The sequence below is a fragment of the Canis aureus genome, chromosome 7, assembly GCF_053574225.1.
Source record: "Canis aureus isolate CA01 chromosome 7, VMU_Caureus_v.1.0, whole genome shotgun sequence".
NCBI classification, from domain to species: Eukaryota; Metazoa; Chordata; class Mammalia; order Carnivora; family Canidae; genus Canis; species Canis aureus.
In genome coordinates, this window is record NC_135617.1 from 44,021,520 (window position 1) to 44,042,273 (window position 20,754).

Sequence of the window (20,754 nt, forward strand, 5' to 3'; positions counted from 1 at the left end):
TTCCTCTGTGAAATTTCTGTTCAAGTCTTTTGCCCATTTCATGATTGGATTGTTTGTTTCTTCGGTGTTGAGTTTAATAAGCTTTCATAGATATTGGATACTAGCCCTTTATCGATATGTCATTTGGAATATCTTCTCCCATTCTGTAGGTTGTCTTAGTTTTGTTGACTGTTTCGTTTGCTGTGCAGAAGCTTTTTATCCTGATTAAGTTCCAATAGTTCATTTTTGCTTTTGTTTCCCTTGCCTTCATAGCTGTATCTTGCAAGAAGTTACTGTGGCCAAGTTCAAAAAGGGTGTTGCCAGTGTTCTCTTCTCAGATTTTGATGGATTCTTGTCTCACATTTAGATCTTTCATCCATTTTGAGTTTATCTTTGTGTATGGTGTAAGAGAATGGTCTAGTTTCATTCTTCTGCGTGTGGCTGTCCAATTTTTCCCAGCACCATTTATTGAAGAGACTGTCTTTTTTCCAATGGATAGTCTTTCCTGCATTGTCAAATATCAGTTGACCATAGAGTTGAGGCCCATTTCTGAGTTCTCTATTCTCTTCCATTGATCTGTCTGTTTTTGTGCCAGTATCACACTGTCTTGATGATCACAGCTTTGTAATACAACTTGATATCCGGCATTGTGATGCCCCCGGCTCTGGTTTTCTTTTTCAATATACCCCTGGCTATTCAGGGTCTTTTCTGATTCCACACAAATCTTAAGATTATTTGTTCCAACTCTTTGAAGAAAGTCCAAGGTATTTTGATAGGGATTGCATTGAACGTGCTACATTGCCCTGGGTAGCATAGGCATTTTCACAATATTAGTTCTGCCAATCCATGAGCATGGAATATTTTTCCATCTCTTTGTGTCTTCCTCCATTTCTTTCAGAAGTGTTCTGTAGTTTTTAGGGTATACATCCTTTACCTGTTTGATTAGGTTTATTCCTAGGTATCTTATGTTTGGGTGAAATTGTAAATGGAATTGACTCCTTAATTTCTCATTCTTCAGTCTCATTGTTAGTGTATAGAAATGCCACTGATTTCTGGGCATTGATTTTGTATCCTGCCACATTTCTGAATTGCTGTATGAATTCTAGCAGTCTTGGAGTGGAGTCTTTGGGGTTTTCTCTGTGGAGTATCATGTCATTGGCAAAGAGGGAGAGTTTGACTTCTTCTTTGCCAATTTGAATGCCTCTTATTTCTTTTTGTTGTCTGATTGCTGAGGCTAGGACTTCTAGTACTATGTTGAATAGCAGTGGTGAGAGTGAACGTCCCTGTCATGTTCCTGATCTTAGGGGAAAGGCTCCCAGTGTTTCCCCATTGAGAATGATATTTGCTGTGGGTTTTTGTAGATGGCTTTTAAGATATTGAGGAATGTTCCCTTTATCCCTACACTCTGAAGAGTTTTGATCAGGAATGGATGCTGTATTTCGTCAAATTCTTTCTCTGCATCTATTGAGAAGATCATATGGTTCTTGTTTTTTCTCTTGTTGATATAATCTACTACGTTGATTGTTTTATGAGTGTTGAACCAACCTTGCATCCCAGGGATAAATCCCACTTGGTCATGGTCAATAATCTTCTTAATGTACTATTGGATCCTATTGGCTAGTATCATGTTGAGAATTTTTGCATCTGTATTCAGCAGGGATATTGGTCTATAATCCTCCTTTTTGGTGGGGTCATTTTGTCTGGTTTTGGAATTAAGGTGATGCTGGCTTCATAAAATGAGTTTGGAAATATTCCCTCCCTTTCTATTCTTCAAAACAGCTTTAGTAGAATAGGTATTATTTCTTCTGTAAACATTTGATAGAATTCCCCTGGGAATTCTGGCCCTGGAGTTTTGTGTCTTGGGAGGTTTTTGATGACTGCTTCAATTTCCTCCCCAGTTATCGGCCTGTTCTGGTTTTCTATTTCTTCCTGTTCCAGTTTTGGTAATTTGTGGTTTTCCAGAAATGCATACATTTCTTCTATATTGCCTAATTTATTGGTGTATAGCTGCTTATAATACATTTTTAAAATTGTTTGTATTTCCTTGGTATTGGTTGTGATTTCTCCTCTTTAATTCATGATTTTATTAATTTGAGTCTTCTCTTTCCTTTTAATAAGGCTGGCTAATGGTTTATCTATCTTATTAATTCTTTTAGAAAACCAACTCCTGGTTTTGTTAATCTGTTCTACAGTTCTTCTGGTCTCTATTTCATTGAGTTCTGCTCGAATCTTTATTAACTCTTTTCTTCTGCTTGGTGTATGTTTTATTTGATGTTCTTTCTCCAGTTCCTTTAGGTGAAAGATTAGTTTGTGTATCTGAGTTTTTTCCAATTTTTTGAGGAAATCTTCAATTGTGATGTATTTCCCTCTCAGGACTGCTTTTGTTGTATCCCAAAGATTTTGAATGACTGTACCTTCATTTTCATTAGTTTCCATGAATCTTTTTAACTATTCTTTAATTTCCTGGTTGACCCATTCATCTTTTAATAGGATGCTCTTTAACCTCCACGTGTTTGAGTTTCTTCCAAATTTCTTCTTGTGATCAAGTTCTAGTTTCAAAGCATTGTGGTCTGAAGATATGCAGAGAACAATCCCAATCTTCTGGTATCAGTTGAGACCTGTTTTGTGACCCAGTATGTGGTCTATTCTGGAGAAAGTTCCATGTGCACTTGAGATGAATATGTATTCAGTTTCGTTCAGATGCAAAGTTCTGTATATATCTATGAAATCCATCTGATCCAGTGTGTCATTTAAAGCTCTGGTTTCTTTGATGATGTTGTGCTTAGAATATCTGTCATTTGCAGAAAGTGCCATGTTGAAGTCTCCTACTATTAGTGTCTTATTATCTAAGTATGTCTTTACTTTGGTTATTAATTGATTGACACACTTGGTAGCTCCCACATTAGGGGCATAAATATTCATGATTGTTAGTTCTTCTAGTTGGATACATCCTATAAGTATGATATCGTGTCTCTCTTAATCTCTTACTATAGTCTTTGGGATAAACTTTAATTTATCTGATATGAGGATTGCTACCCCAGCTTTCTTTTGAGGACCATTTGACCTTTCATTTTGAAGACCATTTGACCTTCATTTGAGGATCATTTTTGAGGACCATTCAACCTTTCATTTTCATACTGGAGGTGTCCTTAGGTCTCAAATGAGTCTCCTATAGACAGCAAATAGATGAGTCTTGCTTTTTTTTTTTTTTTTTTTTTTTTAATCCAGTCTGAAACCCTGCATCTTTTGATGGGAGCATTTAGCCTATTCATGCTCAGAGTTACTATTGAAAGATATGAATTTAGCGTCATCATAATACCTATTCAGTCCCTGTTTTGTGGATTATTTCTTTGGGCTTTGTTTTTTACAGGTCCCCCTTAATATTTCTCACAGCTGGTTTGGTGGTCACATATTCTTTCAGCTTCTGCCTATCTTGGAAGATCTTTAACTCTCCTTCTCTCCTGAATGAGAGCCTTGCTGGAAAGAGTATTCTTGGCTACATATTCTTCTCATTTAGTACCCTGAATATATCCTTCCAGCCCTTTCTGGCCTGCCACGTCTCTGTGGAGGGGTCTGCTGTTAATCTAATATCTCTCCCTATATAACTTAGGGATCTCTTATCTCTTGCTGCTCTAAGAGATTTTCTCTTTTCTCTCTCCCCATATAAGTTAGGGATCTCTTATCTCTTGCTGCTCTAAGGGATTTTCTCTTTTATCTTTGGAATTTGCAAGTTTCACTATTAAATGTCGAGGTGTTGAATGGTTTTTATTGATTTGGGGGCAGACCTCTCTATCTCCTGGATCTGAATGCCTGTTTCCCTCCCTAAATTAGAGAGGTTCTCAGCTATGATTTGTTCAAATATGCTTTCTGATCCTCTGTCCCTCTTGGCACTCTCTGGAACCCCAATTATATGTAGATTTTTCTTTCTGAGGCTATCGTTTATTCCCCTTCACATTTCCTCACATTTCCTCATAGTCTTTTAATTGTATTTCTCTTTTTTACTCAGCTTCCTTCCTTGCCATGAACTTGTCTTCTATGTCACTCACTCTTTCTTCTACCTCAGTAACCCTCATCACTAGGACCTCCAGTTTGGATTGCATCTCATTTAATTGATTTTTAATTTTGCCCTGATTAGATCTAAATTCTGCAGTCATGAAGTCTCTTGAGTCCTTTAGGCTTTTTTCTAGAGCCACTAGTAGCTTTATGATTGTGCTTCTTGGGAACCCTGGGTGGTGCAGCGGTTTAGCGCCTGCCTTTGGCCCAGGGCGTGATCCTGGAGACCCGGGATTGAATCCCACGTCGGGCTCCCGGTGCATGGAGCCTGCTTCTCCCTCTGCCTATGTCTTTGCCTCTCTCTCTCTCTCTGTGTGACTATCATAAATAAATAAAAATTTTTAAAAAATGATTGTGCTTCTGAATTGACTGTCTGACATTGAATTGTAATCCAAATTCTGTAACTCTGTGGCAGAGAGTACTGTTTCTGATTCTTTCTTTTGTGGTGAGTTCTTCTTTCTAGTCATTTTGCTCAGTGCAGAGTAGTTGTATGAGTGGGCTTCATCAAGAATATCAACCACAGGCTTCTTCAGACTGCTTCTTGTGGAGCCACTCAGCAACCAACATGTCTAACGGAAACAATAACATGCTCCCCAGCAACCTGCCACAGTTACAGAATCTGATCAAGCGGGATCCGCCAGTTTACATTGAGGAGTTTCTACAGCAGTATAATCACTACAAATCCAATGTGGAGATTTTCAAATTACAACCAAATAAACCTAGCAAAGAACTGGAAGAGCTAGTGATGTTTATGTCACAGATTGGTCACTGCTACCCAGAACATTTAAGTAACTTTCCTCAAGAGCTGAAAGATCTTCTCTCCTACAATCACACTGTCTTGGATCCAGATCTTCGAATGGCATTTTGCAAAGCTTTGATCTTGCTGAGAAATAAGAATCTCATCAATCCATCAAGTTTGCTAGAACTCTTCTTTGAACTTCTGCATTGCCATGATAAACTTCTGCGAGAGACTTTATACACACATATTGTCACTAATATCAAGAATATAAATGCAAAACACAAGAACAATAAAGTGAATATTGTGTTGCATAATTTCATGTACACCATGTTAAGAGACAGCAATGCAACTGTAGCCAAGATATCTTTGGATGTGGTGATTGAACTTTTCTTCTGAAACATCTGGAATGATGCCAAAACTGTCAATGTGATCACTACTGCATGTTTCTCTAAGGTCACCAAGATATTAGTTGCTGCTTTGACATTTTTCCTTGGGAAAGATGAAGAGAAGAAAGAGGACAGCGACTCAGAATCAGAGGATGAAGGACCAACAGCAAGAGACCTGCTAGTGCAATATGCCATGGGGAAGAAAAGCTCCAAACACAAGAAAAGGTTGGAAAAGGCTATGAAAGTGCTCAAGAAACAAAAAAAGAAGAAGAAACCAGAGGTGTTTAACTTTTCAGCTATTCATTTGATTCATGATCCCCAAGATTTTGCAGAAAAATTACTAAAACAACTAGAGAGCTCTACAAAGAGGTTTGAGGTGAAAATGATGCTCATGAACCTCATCTCCAGATTGGTGGGAATTCATGAGCTTTTTCTCTTCAACTTCTATCCCTTTGTACAAAGATTTCTGCAACCTCACCAAAGAGAAGTAACAAAGATCCTTCTGTTTCCTGCCCAAGCATCTCATCACTTAGTACCCCCAGAGATAATTCAGTCAGTGCTCATGACTGTGGCCAACAATTCTGTCACCAACAAGAACTCTGGGGAGGTCATGACAGTAGGAATCAATGCTATAAAAGAGATAACAGCTCGATATCCTCTAGCCATTACTGAAGAACTTCTCCAAGACCTAGCTCAGTATAAAACACACAGAGATAAGAATGTGATGATGTCTGCTAGAACTTTGATTCAGCTCTTCCGAACACTGAATCCTAAGATGTTGCAAAACTAATTCCGGGGTAAGCCTACAGAGGCCTCCATAGAAGCAAGAGTGCAAGAATATGGAGAATTAGATGCTAAAGATTACATTCCAGAAGCATAAGTTCTAGAAGTTGGAAAAGAAGAGAATACTGAAAATGTTGAAGATGGGTGGGAAAGTACCAGTCTCAGTGAGGAGGCAGATGCTGATGGTGAGTGGGTTGATGTGCATCATTCTTCTGATGAAGAGTAGCAAGAAATATTCAAGAAGCTCAACAGGATGCCCATGGAGGAGCAGAAAGCCAAAGCTGCAGCCATTAGCACGAGCCAAGTTCTAACTTAAGACTTCCAGAAAATCTGCATAGCCCAAATGAGGAAAGAACTCGACGCTACCCCAGGGAAAGCCCAAAAGAGGAAATACATTGAAATAGATAGTGATGAGGAACCCAGGGGTGAGTTACTTTCTCTTCGGGACATTGAACGCCTTCATAAAAAGCCAAAATCTGACAAGGAGACAAGATTAGCAACAGCAGTGGCTGGAAAGACAGACCGAAAAGAATTTGTGAGGAAGAAAACCAAAATGAACCCATTTTCCAGTTCCACAAATAAAGGGAAGAAAAAACAGAAGAACTTTATGATGATGCGATATAGCCACAATGTTCGGTCAAAAGACAAGCGTTCCTTCCGAGAAAAGCAGCTGGCACTACCAGATGCACTTTTGAAAAAGAGAAAAAAATGAAGTAACCTCCAAGCAAGTCTTCCATTCCCAGAAGAATGCTAAATTTGTATCATTATTTTGAAAATTAATCAAGATGTTTATATTAAAAAGTCCTGAAGTACCATATTGTGAAAAACACAGTAAATTTGGTAGCAATTAAAAAAAAAAAAATAAGAATATCAACCACAACTTAAGTAAATTTCGCCCTAGACGATTCCTCTGGTTCTATGTACTGTAAATCCATCGACCTCCCCTGGAGCTTTCCAGCGCTGCTGGTTCAAGAATTTGCTCTTCCCCTCTCCTTCTGGGGGAGAGGATGCTATGCTGACTCTCAGGTGTATGCACCTGGGGGAGATGCCCCGCCCTCCACCAGGTGCCGGGCTCAGTGGGAGCTGTTTACCCCGTGAGGCCTCTGCTCCCTGGCAGCCTGCCTCTTCCAGGCACAAGGTGACACAAGGAGGAACAACAACACTGGTGGCAGCCAGCTCTCCAGCTCTGGAGTCAGCTCCCACAGTAACTACTGCAGCTCCCAGTCACCACTGGCCTAGATGCTCCGGGGGCAGGGTGCACTGACCCGCACAGCTTGGGGGCACAATCAGGGGCAAGAGCATCCTCACTGTCCTGTGCCCTCCACACCTCCACCTGTCCCGGGGTGGAGCACAGGATCCTGGGCTGGGTCCCCCGGCGCCCTGTGATCTGGTGCTTGTGCTGCTGAAATCGCACTCCTGGGGCCGTGGCTCCTGATGGGCACAGCCCCCTCCTCCCAGAGCTCCCGCCTGACCCACGGGCTTCTCCCCAAGGCCCCGCCAGGTGCGCGCTCCAGCCCTTTACTGAGCTCGCCCCGGTGTGTGCGGTGTGTGGTGCGCTTTCCTCTGGGAGCACTTCCTCTGTTAGTGACCTCGGGAACCTGGAGGCCCCACTGCTCCTCCTGCAGTTCTGCCTGGTTCCCCTGCTAAGCGCCTTCTGTCCGGGAAGAATCTGGTGTGGATTTTTTAAAGTTCCCGCTTCTCCGGGGCTGGGTTCTCCTCTCTCAGAGGCTCTCGCAGCAGCCTTAGCCCGGCCTTCACGGGCCTCTCCCCAACTGGATTATTATTATTTTTTTTTTTCCTTTCCTCCTTCCTACCTTGTTAGAAGCGAAAACCCTTCTCTCTGTAGCGTTCCAGCTTGTTCTCTCTTTAAATCTCAGGTCAAATTCGTAGGTTTTCAGCATGGTTTGAAAGTTATCTAGGGGGGATCCCTGGGTGGCGCAGCGGTTTAGCGCCTGCCTTTGGCCCAGGGCAGGATCCTGGAGACTCCGGATCGAGTCCCATGTCGGCTCCCGGTGGATGGAGCCTGCTTCTCCCTCTGCCTGTGTCTCTGCCTCTCTCTCTCTGTGACTATCATAAATAAATAAAAATTAAAAAAAAAAAAAGAAGTTATCTAGGTAAGTTGGTGGGGCCGGTGAGTGGAGGACCCTACCTCTCCTCCATCTTGCCAGCCTTCTCTCCCAATGACCAAGGTTTATGAAGAAGAATGGACAATTTGGACAGGGATTGGTTTCTTTTTTATAAGGTCCTTGGATTATTGATAGTATGGGAACAGTGGCAATAGGCTAGAGTGATGGACTAGAATGATCTCTTCCATTAGCAGTTGTCTCCTTTCTGTAGGTACTTTGGAATATCATAGGGGAAATATGGATATAAATGTATGTATTATGTCTGATTATTTTCTTCAGGATAAATTCCTAGAAATAGAATTTTGTGTCAACTGATACAACATGTTTATTTTCATTTTCAAATATGAGTTTGGTGGTAACTATTTTTTTTTTTTTGTAAATTTTGAGACTTTTGTATCCAAATTCTGATTATTTTTGATAACTGATAGGTAACTAGTGTACATTTTCTTAGGCTTAAGACTTATATATCACGAGAATCAACTCTTTCATAGGAATTTGAATTATTCATCCATATAAATAAATAAGCCCAGCATCATTTAGTTAGTTCCACCAAATTTTTGTTCTATTTAGCTATTCTTATTTTCATTCGATTTTGGCAATCTATATTTTGACATAAACTTTTTAGCATATTTGTACTGAGGGTATGTAGTGTTCTTAGCTTCCATTTGTCCTCATATTCCCTTTTGCATTTTTATTTTTGTGTATTTGTGTTCCTTCTCTTGATTTCTTAATTACACATTCCAGAAAAAAATATCTATCTCATGATCTTTTTAAATAAATGACTCTGGCCTTAATTGTAGTACTTTTCTCTTGATGTGAAATGTAGTCAGTGTAATTTTGTACCAAGTCTTCATTTAAAATTATTGGGTACTGTATATGGCCTAAAAAAGCTTTTTAAGAAAAATCAGCCTATTGTAATGTCATACAGAATGTAGAAGTAGGACAGTATAGTTTATCACAGTTGAAATATGAATGAAGAAAAGGTGGAAAAACTAAATATAATAAAATTCACAGAATTTTTTAAATTGTCAAAGATTAGCTATCACGTTATGATAATCGCACAGACCAATTCATAAAATGCGTCTTTGTCCTTATCAAACTGTTCAAATATTCCGATTCACTGGGTTTTAAGTGTTCATTTTTTGTATTTTCTTTTTCTTCCACTTTTTGCTATATATTCTCAAATATGAACTGTATACAACTTTTGACTTTTTTAAGGGGGAGTGAGGTGATAATTCTGGCTTTGTTGTTTATATTGAACATATTTTATTTCTATCTCCTTTTATTTCAAAACACTTCTTTCTAAACTCATTTGGCTCCATTTTAATTTTTCTTAGTCACTAAATCATCTTATTTACATACTATTTCACAATATTATTTTCTATATTGTATTTCATAAAAAGTCTTATCTAACTTATTGAGCTGATCTGTTGACGCTACTTGAAATTTCTCTTATGTGTTTTCCCCTTACCTTTAGCATCTTTCATCTTTACTTGAACTTTTGTAATAGAATTTCTCAAAGTATCCGTATTATTCTAGAGTTTGTTTTTATGTATTTTTCTTTGTTTGTGCTTTTTCTGGTTTAAATTCTTAAGTGGAAAGAATGCAATTCAAGCCTTTGCTCTCCCTGGCTGCAGACTAAGTTGTTAGGGTATCATTTGGATGACATTCAGGATCTCCTCTTAAATTTCAAACCATAAGGAGGAGTGGAGGCATGGAGGGTTGATAGCCTGTAACTCAACAGGAAAATTTTCTCCTATGGGTTTCCTCTGGCTTTGGGTTAAATCTCCCTGGACCAAATATTATAGATGGTATTTTAGGGCTTCTTTCTTAGTATATTGTGAGAGTACTAACACTTTGGCACAATTTTTCATAATTAATAAGTTCTACTTAGCTTAGAAATATTTTTCTCAGAGTTACTACTTCCTAATCTTCATTTAGCAACTTGTTAATCTGATCTCATGAATGACTGAATATTAGTTCTTCATTTAAGCTCTAATCCTTCTCTTTGGAAACCATACTCCAGAATAATGTAAGTCCAAATACCACAGTTTGATTCATTCCCCCTAAAAGGAGAATTGAGACATGACAAGTATCACTCACCAAAATTTGAGGATATTCTGATGCTTTCTTATTCCTGCTACTCCTTACCCCTACTAGGGAAGTCTCTGTGATACCTTTCACAACAAAGTGCTACTTGGTGTCGTTTCTGGGTTTCTATATAGGTCCTCAAAATGAGAGAAGTAAAGTCAACATTTCCTAACAGGTTTTATTAATGGAGTAGCAAATACAATACATTTAAAGTTAAGACCATACTGGGAAGCCTGGGTGGCTCAGTGGTTGAGCATCTGCCTTTGGCTCAGGGTGTGAGTCCCACATCAAGTTCCCTGCATGGAGCCTGCTTCTCCCTCTGCCTGTGTCTCTGCCTCTCTCTCTCTCTCTCTCTCTCTCTCTGTCTCTCATGAATAAACAAAATCTTTTTAAAATATAATAAAAAATAAAGTTAAGACCATACTTAATTTTAATAATAGCCCTAAAACTAGTGATATAACCAAAGTAAATCTCTTAACTTCTCTGAGTTTATTCCTTCATGTAATACAATGGTAACAATATGTATCACACAGGTTTTATAATGGCTGAATGAGAAAATATGAAAATTGTGTGAAAGTAACCTAGTGGCTGGCACATAGTAGGTTCTAAAAAATAGATGTTATTCTTGACATAAATGAAGGAATGATTTAATTCTATAAAGTGAAAGTGCCAAGCTGGGCCTTGAAGAGCAGGAAAAGAGAATTACTAAAGCATTTTACTGATGCTATTTCAGTTAAACTGTGTCAATGTGGCCTTTGATTCCTTCTTTTATGAGATTATTGTTCTTGTAAGAAATTGGAAATAATTGTTTGGTACAATTCACTGTTATTAAATCAGCTTGTAACAACATAGTCTTAAGAAGTATTTTGAGGGCTCCTGGGTGGCTCAATTGGGTAAGTGCTTCACTCGTGGTTTTAGTTCATTTCATGATCTCAGGGTCATGAATCAAGCCCTTTCCTGAGCTCTGTGCTAGGTGTGGAGCCTGCTTTAAATAGGCTCACTTGCTCTCTCTCTCTCCCGCTCCCCACCCACATACACATGCTCCCTTGTTCTGTCTCTCTAAATATATTTTTTCTTAAACAGTATTATTTTGATCCTAAAATCTCTAGTATCTACTTACTTTAGAGAGATGCATTGTCATTGAATTTGGTGCTCCATTCACTTTTATTTATTTTTTAAAAAGATTTTATTTATTTATTCATGAGAGACACGCACAGAGAGAGAGAGAGAGAGAGAGAGAGAGAACGAGAGAGAGAACGAGAGAGAGAGAGAAACAGGGACACAGGCAGAGGGAGAAGCAGGCTCCATGCAGGGAGCCGGATGTTGGACTTCATCCCCGGTCACCAGAATCACACCCCGGGCTGAAGGCGGTGCTAAACCACTGACCCACATGGGTGCCCTCTATTCACTTTTAATAGATAAATTACCAAATGTGATTTAAAGTACCAGAATATATCTCACAAATTAATGAGAGTGAAGGCAAAGGAATATAGTACCTCATATATTAGCATCTTACTGATTACAGCTAATGAACTACAATAAACTGTAATACAGATTTGTGTTGTGTCTCAACCTATCTCTATAGTGATGTTATCAGCCAGGAATGCCTGGGGCACTCACCAGAGCCCATATTACTTGTGGCAGCCTCCATATATGTTTATCCCACAGGAGCCAATGTTGTGGCCTCTGTGGTACTTCTGCTTGCAAGATGCACCTAGCATCAACTATCAGGTATCTTTGAAAAACAAAGTTTATTACTCATGATTCCTGGGGGGTACAGGGCATATCCACAGGCCAGAAGTCAAGTTGTGGTTAAAGAGAGAAAGTATGTGGACCTGGGGTTCTGCCTTTATTGGAGTCTTAGGGTTTCACAGACTCCATCTATATTGGTGAATTTAGAATGAAAGAGTGGGAATTGGGGAGCAAGAAAGTGGCCAATTATTTAGTTACACAGGGATTTGTATAAAGAGGACTTCAGGGGTGGGGAAGGGCAGGCTTCTTATCTCAGCTAGCAATATGTTTATTTGAGATGGATATCTGAAATAGACACCTTGGCAATCTAAAGCTTAATGTCAGGCATTGCCATTACAATAAAAAAAGCTTATTCCTAGGCACTTACACTATAAGATTGCTTTATTTAGAAAAGAAAAAAAAAAGTAAAGATGACAATAAATAAAATACTATAATTAGCCTGTGACCATACCATTACTGTTCTGTATAACTCTTTATACTATGTCTCAGAATATATGTGTGTCATTAAATCCTTGAGCACATCATCAGTGTATAATGGCTTCACTAAACATTAGAAATCTCACTTTTCACCATTTCTTTCACATTTTAATAATTGTCTTACTTATTCCAATAGTTTTCTAAAACCTATATTTTATTGTTAAATATTTAGTTAGGCCAAAGTTGATTTTACAGTTAAATTCTCAAAAGATAATATTAATACTATTAAATGAATGTAGTTTACTCGGATTCTCACTAAGTAGATCATTTTTTCTCCTTTGCTAAGAACACAAGTATGCATAGACAAAATTAATGATTAAAAATACCAGGTAATAATTTATGTTGTATGTAATGTAAACAAAGCATCATTATTTTTTTCAGACTGTTAATAGGCTTTTGTGAAAATATTTAAATTGTAACTTTTCTTATTTACACTGATGTATTTACAGTTGTTTGCCAGGATTTGCTGGAAAAAACTGTGAGAAAGTAATTGACCACTGTAGACTGCTCAGCATCAACTGTCTGAATGAAGAATGGTGTTTCAGTATAAGTGGAGGATTCAGAGTAAGTAATTTAATACATGGCAGAGTAATTTAGCACTTGAAAATACAATAGCTTCAGGCAGTCTGTATTTCAAATGCTTTTATTAATCTGAACTAGAGAATTATATCTTTATATGTATATTTAAACATGACTTATATAAAGGTAACTAACAAAGATTTTTTAACTTATAAGAATTATGTTGGGAGGGCATTAACTGGAGTTCTAGGCAGTGTGTTTATTATAAAATAAGTATATAGCTAATCGAGTCCGGGTGATATATCTCTGCATATATAAAACCATAGTTACTAATGCGTTAAGCTCTTAAACTAGATGGAGAATAAAATTAGTCTCTTAGAATATACAAATATGCCTTTTTTGGTGGATAGTATTTGAAATGACTTTACAGGTACACAATGGGTGTGCTGCACACAGTAAGGCATATCCTACAACTCAGCAGATATGTCTATTGGAGAAATAATCAGGTATGCACTAAAAGAATTTTCACAGCAAATCTGAAACAAATTGAAGCCTATGGATAAGAAAGTGGATAAATTCATCATAGCATAGTCATACCAGGGAATTATAATGAGTGGTTAAAATAAGTGCACTTATTTTCAGTACTAATACATGTACTTATAAGTACCAAAACATAATGTTGAATGTTAAAACCTTACTGAAAACTGACATACAGATAGTTAGCCTGATAATAATTAATTAAATTTTTAAACACAAAAAGTCTATATTTTCTATGATTGATAAATATATAGCAAAAATATAAACACATATATCAGAAATATACACACTGGCTTCACTAGCAGGCTCTCTGTAAAGAGACAGATGCGGAGACCAGTGAGAGTACAGAGGGGACTTCCGATCTACGATACTTTATTTCTTAAAATTGTTTTGGCAAATAATGACAGTAGGATTATGACATGCATCTTATTGTTTTTTTTCTAAATACAAACTATTTTTAAAAATATTTTTAAAGTAATGGAAAGTCAACTTATGGAATAAATCATGGACAAATTTATGTGTATACTTCTGGAAACATGTGCTGAACTATAATAATGTTACTATACAAAAATATATAGGATAAGAACATAACATTTATTTTGCAGCTATAACACTTTGATATTATAGCTTGTCATTTATGGTCAGTGCATCATTTGATCTTCATATAAATAACATTCCATGAGATTGTCTAATTGAGATGTCTTTCCTGCTTTGGTTTGAATTTCTTTTATGTTACACTATTCATGTTTTGGATTTTGGTTTCTGTTTTGTCTTGGGAGAGTCTCTGAGAATTTGTCTCTGACTGTTATTTTTAAATTTCTCTTCCTCCACCATCATTTCTCCTGGAAAATCTCACCTATTCTATTGTCTCAACAATTATCTATACATTACTGACTCTAATTTCAGTTTAATTTCCTTTTTAAGGACCTTGGTTGGACTTTATCATCACCTTGCCAAATCTGCTTTTTCTGTAATTCTACTTTAAGTTTAATAACTTCCACTAGACAAAATATTAGCAAGAAAAAATACTATTGGCCTCCTCATTTGGGTTAAAATTTAGATGATGATGAAGATAATCTACATTAGTAATATTTTTAACAGTATGTAGTCATTTAGGTTAGTGGATTGATATGCTTTTCCCTACTGATTAATAATCCTAGTTATGGCTATCTTGATGTTCTGATATGGTTTTCCCTACTGATTAATAATCCTAGTTATGGCTATCTTGATGTTCTGATATAGTTTATATTTAAATTAATTTAATTTTAAATTTATTGTATATATGCAAGTATATTGTAATGGTGATGAATGGTGGGAATTAACTAATTTTCATGATATTTAAGTTCAATAAGATATATGAAGAAAATAAAATTTGTATTATTTTCAAATTATTTTAGCATGTAAATATAAGAAACATTTTTGGAATTTTTAACTTATATTTGTTTTTCTCTGATGTTTGCCTTTTTAACTTTTGAATATATCAACCAATTTCAGAGAGACGATATGATGAACTATAATATTTTAGGAAGAGATTTTAAACTATCTCTCCTCCTATTTGAAGAAAACAAATATATTTATATTCAGAGGGAAGGAAAATAGAACAGTCATAAAAGAAGCAAATAGTATCTGATACACTTAAATCCAACTATATCCAGGATCACAGTAAACATAAATTGATCACACACTTCAGTTAATAGGTAGATATTATTAATGGGACATGAAGAAAAAATCAGATGTTTAAAAGGTACTCACTTTAAAAATATAGAGATCTATTGAAAGTAAAATAATGAGAGATATATATCATATAAAAATTAAGCAAAGTAAAATAATGAGAGATATATAAATTTAGGTAAAATAAATATGGTATACTTTTATTAATAAGGTAGATTTCCATATAAGGAACCATTAGAGATGAAGGACTTTATTTCATAAAAATAAGTAGGTCAACTAATTATCTTGTATTATATATTTATAAAATATATTCAAAATATGTGAACCAGAAACTGACATAATCCAAAAGAGGAATAAGTAAAACTACAATAATAGTTAAGATATGAATACTTCCCTTTCAGTAATTGGTAGAATAAGTAGACAGAAATCAGCAAGGATATACAGAATGTGAACAGTAATATCAATCCACTGACCTAAATGACTACAAAATGTCAACACAACAGTTGCAGATTATTTAATCTTCTCAACAACGCAGGTACCTTATTCAGAGGGCTTTTCCATTATGGGGAAGCAGAGGGCATTATGGGGCATTTCCCATATGCCTCCAAGGAGACCTCTTTATAGAGGGGGCCTTGACTGAGCCACATTTTTTCACATTTACTTAATACTTTTCCACTCTTAGCTTTCTTTCTCTACCTCCCCACCAAGTCCATAAAGGGTCAAGAGCCATTTTTTCAGGTATCCTTAGCAATGAGAGGATTTCCTTATCTGCACTGCATCCATTGGATCTTGCCCCAGGTTGTTCCTCAGGGGAATAAATGCCTGGTGCCTCTTTGCTCCTGTCTATGGCACTGTGGCAGTAAGTGAATAAAAACTTAAATATTACTATTTTCGCTTTGGCTCTATGTCCTAATTGAATACCTTGACACTTGACTGCTTGCCAAGAAATTTAAAGAAAAAAATTCTGTCATAGTGGAGCATATTCGTTATGTCAGGCAAAACGATATGTATACTATATCAGATATTTTACATAGAAAAAATAAATTTAGACAGTATATTTTCAAAAATAATCTTAAAATAAAAACACAATTGGAAAATAAACACACTGTTAAAATGTTCGAATAAGTGAAATACCATTTAAAGCAATATAGACATAACATTTTATACTTCTGCATTAAACACAAAAGTAGGAGGGCACCTGGGTGGCTCAGTGGTTGAGCCTCTGCCTTTGGCTCAGGTCATGATCCTAGGGTCCTAGGATCGTGTCCCTCATTGGGCTACCCGCAGGGAGCCTGCTTCACCCTCTACCTATGTCTCTGCCTCTCTCTCTGTGTCTTTCATGAATAAATAAATAAAATATTAAAAAAAATAAAACACAAAAGTATACACATTTAATGCAATGGCATTTTCACATGTATTCAAAGAAAATAGTACCACTAGTTGGAAATTTAGAGTATATACCTAAGGTATTTCCATCTGTAATAATTCAACATCTAGAAATACCTGAAATAAGAAAGCAGGATAATATTAATCATGTGCAGAAAATATTCACAATATTAATGTTTATTTTATAATAAAAGCAATCAAATTAAGCAACAAAAATAGCTTACAATTATAATGTATCCTTATAATAGAGTATGCATCCAATTTAGACTATATTTTTGAAGTGTATTGTGGTATTTTTAAAATAATCATTTGACAAAAAATAGCTATATTATTCTAACTGCAATTTGGATTTAGATGTGTACATATAAGTTATTTATCTTGTAACAAAATAAAATATATCCTTCTTGTATTGTGGGAAAGGTCAACAGGCATGACAGCACTACTCCCACAGAGATTATCTATTGGGTTTACCCTCCAGAGTGTTCAGACATCATGAAAGATTATATATCAAGAGCCCAGGTTTTCTAGGGAGTAAGAAGTACAGGAATGGGGAGAACCACTTAGATGGTACAAAGTGATGTAGGTTCTAATTTAACCATCCCCATAATCACTCAGGATTTTGTCATTTTTTAATAAATGTAAATTTTCCCTATGTTTCTGAATTGACTTAATGGAAAGAGTATCTGTGGCCTGCAACCTATGTAGTCTAGGAACAAGTTAATACAGCCAGGGACAGGGAAGTAGGGAGCCACAGAGCATCATGGGGAAGAATGGTTTATGGAATCACAGAGAGGCTCTGAGTTAAAATACAGACCTAACTTAACACCAAGGTTAACCAAAGTTGTGTTGGCTAGTGGAGCCTAGATGATACTTGATTTTATTGATATGCATAATATGGGCTAAAAAGACGTAAATCAACAATGTAACAGAGGTTTACTCCTATTAACGGAATTAGATTAAAATTGTAATCAGGGCAGCCCCAGTGGCTCAGCGGTTTAGCACCGCCTTCAGCCTGGGGTATGATCCTGGAGACCCAGGATCAAGTCCCATGTCAGGCTCCCTGCATGGAGCCTGCTTCTCCCTCTGCCTATGTCTCTGCCTCTCTCTCTCTCTCTCTCCATGTCTCTCTCATGAATAAATAAATAAAATCTTAAAAAAAAATTAAAAAAATAAATAAATAAAATTGTAATCAGAAAAAAATGATTTATTCCATTAAATATACATTTAATTGAAGTATTATGAAGGATAAAGCATATTCTATAATTACTTTAAGATAAGTTTATATTAAGTGCTACAGGCTGGACAATGCTATAGGTAAAAAAAATATAGGTTAGAAACTTATTAATTCTAAGCCATGCTCTTCATCATGAGTTAAATTTCCCTTTTTTCAATTCATTTTCTCTATAATTAAAGTAGCAGAAGGATGCTGAACTTTCTCATTGAAATTGTGATGAGGAATTTCTAATCAAGCACTTTCACAATGTCAATATTAATCTCAATATTAATAACATGAATAGCCCCCATGATAAAACAATTACTTCCCAAATTAGAGTCAGATTTCTAATAACCATCAAAAATAAATCATTGAAAAAATTAAGAACTCGTAGTGAAAAAGGGGAAAAACTGGTATTGTCATTTTCATGTTTATAAACGTGAATAAACTATAACCACTAAATTAAAGAATATGACTGATAATATCCTCACAATAAACTAAAAATATAGACATTTTGCAATTAAATGCTAGTTACATTGCCTCGTAGCAATGATTCAGGATTTTTTTTTCCTTAGAATTTCAATGATTTACTAATGCATTTAATTTCATTTTTAATAGATATTATGCATAGAGCCACAATTTCTGGTCTGTGCCTATCCAAATATTTTATAATTTCCTGATGTTATGACAGAATTGTTGACTACTGCTTTTTATACCATCAAAGAAAATACCATGAGAGCTTTATACACAGTTCCTTTGGTTCTCTTCTTTTATAGCTGGTTCAGGGATGCAGATATAAGGAAGCAGTTTATGTTTTATCTCATCTTTTTAAGTTTCCTATAAGGTTTCACTGGGGAACCAACAAAAAAACAAAATTTAAAACTCATCTAGTTTACCATCTGTTTCATTCCTCTTTTCTATTTCCATCCTCTATTTAAATCTTTTTTTTTTACAATAATTTTCAGCAAGCGTGACTTATGCAAACTCACACTGAACACTGAAAGAAGTAAAGCTCAAATTAGAATTCCATATGAATACAATTTGCATTTGGGGTAGGAGTTAGCATTTTTAAATTTTAGTTGCAACAACAGAAAATCTAAACAGAATATTCCTCCCTCCTTCTCTCTTTCAATCTCTTTCAGTCTCTCTCTCTCTCTCTCTCTCTCTCTCTCTCTCACACACACACACACACACCTAAGAATTTGAAGGTTCATGGAAATAGACTTTTCAGGGGCTAGATCAGGTAAGCATTTAACCAGAGGCTCATTGTGATATTCCTTCTGACTCACACTAAAATAGCAAGAATGCCTTCAAAGTTTCTAGAAGAAACCAGGTGTACTTTGCCCTACCTCAGAGCCTTTATCTTGAAGATTTTGACCAAATTTTTTGTTTGTGAGGCTCTCCATTCTGTTTAGATATTTTCTCAAATGTTTAGCTTTACAGTGAGTTCGTTCATAGACATTCAGTTGAAAATGTTAAATACTCACTTCTGGCCTGCACATGTCATCTCCTTTTTTTCCTCTTAACTATTGCCATCCAGTTTCCCAGATAACAGTATAGTTCTTCATATATCTTTTTCATTGTCTATTAGAGTATATTAGGCTGAAATTTAAGCTCTATATAGGTAGATGTCTTTGTTTCTTTGTACAAGACTACCCTTCTTCCCAAGAAGGCAGCAACATTTCAGTAAAGGCAAGTCATGCAAGTGTAGCAGATGGGAACCTCTTTGGAAGGATGCTTCTGTGTAGGAAGAGCACAGACTTTATAAACTGACCAACAGGAGACCTCTCTCTTAGTAGTGCAGTAGTCAAAATTAGCTTGACATGGAATTTGGAGAGAGGTACATTTCAAACAAACATGTTTTGACTTGGATAAATTTTTTCAAAGAACTCAAGAAAAAGTTTTCCTTGGGTTCATGTTTAACCAATTCTCAAATGATTTTATTGTTCTGCATTGTTAGTCACAAAGTTTCTTAATGTAAAAATTTGTAAAGCTCAATAAATTCAAGAAAGGGACATTGAATAATCTAAATATGTTATGAACACTTAAAATATTAGTTTATGCACATGTACAAAGTGAAAAAAAATCTAAAATTTACACTGTGATCTGTTGCAAAAGTCTAAATTGAATAGAAAAGCTGAAACTATTTCCTACTGACCCATAACTATTCTAAACTAAAGGTGCCTTGTAACTGAAACCTCAAAAAAAAAAAAAGAAAAAAAAGAAAAAAGAAACCTCAAGCAGAAAAATGCACCAAAATGTTCATGCTTTATCAATCTTCAGAGACACCTCTTGAGGTTTAGAGAATGGATGGATAGTGCCATAGTTTGTAGTGAGAGATACAGACATCTCTGGAGAAGAATAGGTAAGGTTAGATACAAAAGATCTCTAGAGCAACCAAGTGCAATTTTGTCCCCTGGGGGATACTTGTCAGTGTCTGGAGACATCTGTGGTTGTCACAGGTAGAGACTGAGTCTGCTACTGGTGTCTGGTGCATAGCAGCCATATTTGCTTGGTAAGCATCCTGCAATGTACATGACAGTCCCCCACAACAAAGAAACATCAGGCCCAAATATCTGTACTGCTGTGGTTAGGAAAACCGGCCTTAGAGGAAGTTTAGACTGTGTAAGTTGGAAAATAGTTAAACCTGTGCACAGAATGGAAAATAATCTTTATGAAAGTTAAAAGAACCTCAGACTTAAGTTTTTTCTCAAACTACCAGACCCCTAGCATAAAATAGGATTTCAAACTGAAACATTTTTTCTAGCTTATCTGGGACCTGCCACTGAGTTAGGTACATAGATCGGTTAAGTCAAATTGATTTCCTATGCTTTTTCTTCCTTCATTGGGAACAGACTAGTTACTTTCAGTTCAGAAAGAGGAATATATGCTGGTTGGTCACATCAGCTTCTCAGTCCTTCTCTCTGAAATACTGACGTAGAATACATTTGTTTGAATTTTTTCTCCTTATTTATATTATTGATCATTTAGAAGAAAAGTTTGGAGGTTAAGTAGTGTGAAATACGTAAAGAGAACAAGTTC

General features: G+C 36.2%; 1 protein-coding gene and 1 pseudogene across 1 annotated transcript in view; both read left to right on the forward strand.

The window, feature by feature from the left end:
* The window catches only part of EYS (EGF-like photoreceptor maintenance factor), a 1,514,868-nt gene that overhangs the window by 100,664 nt on the left and 1,393,450 nt on the right, over positions 1 to 20,754 (forward strand). The window contains exon 5 of the mRNA XM_077903501.1: positions 12,836 to 12,950. Coding sequence (XP_077759627.1) covers positions 12,836 to 12,950 — 115 coding nt within the window. The remainder of the gene's footprint in view (positions 1 to 12,835; positions 12,951 to 20,754) is intronic.
* LOC144316834 (protein SDA1 homolog pseudogene) lies at positions 4,591 to 6,718 on the forward strand (annotated as a pseudogene).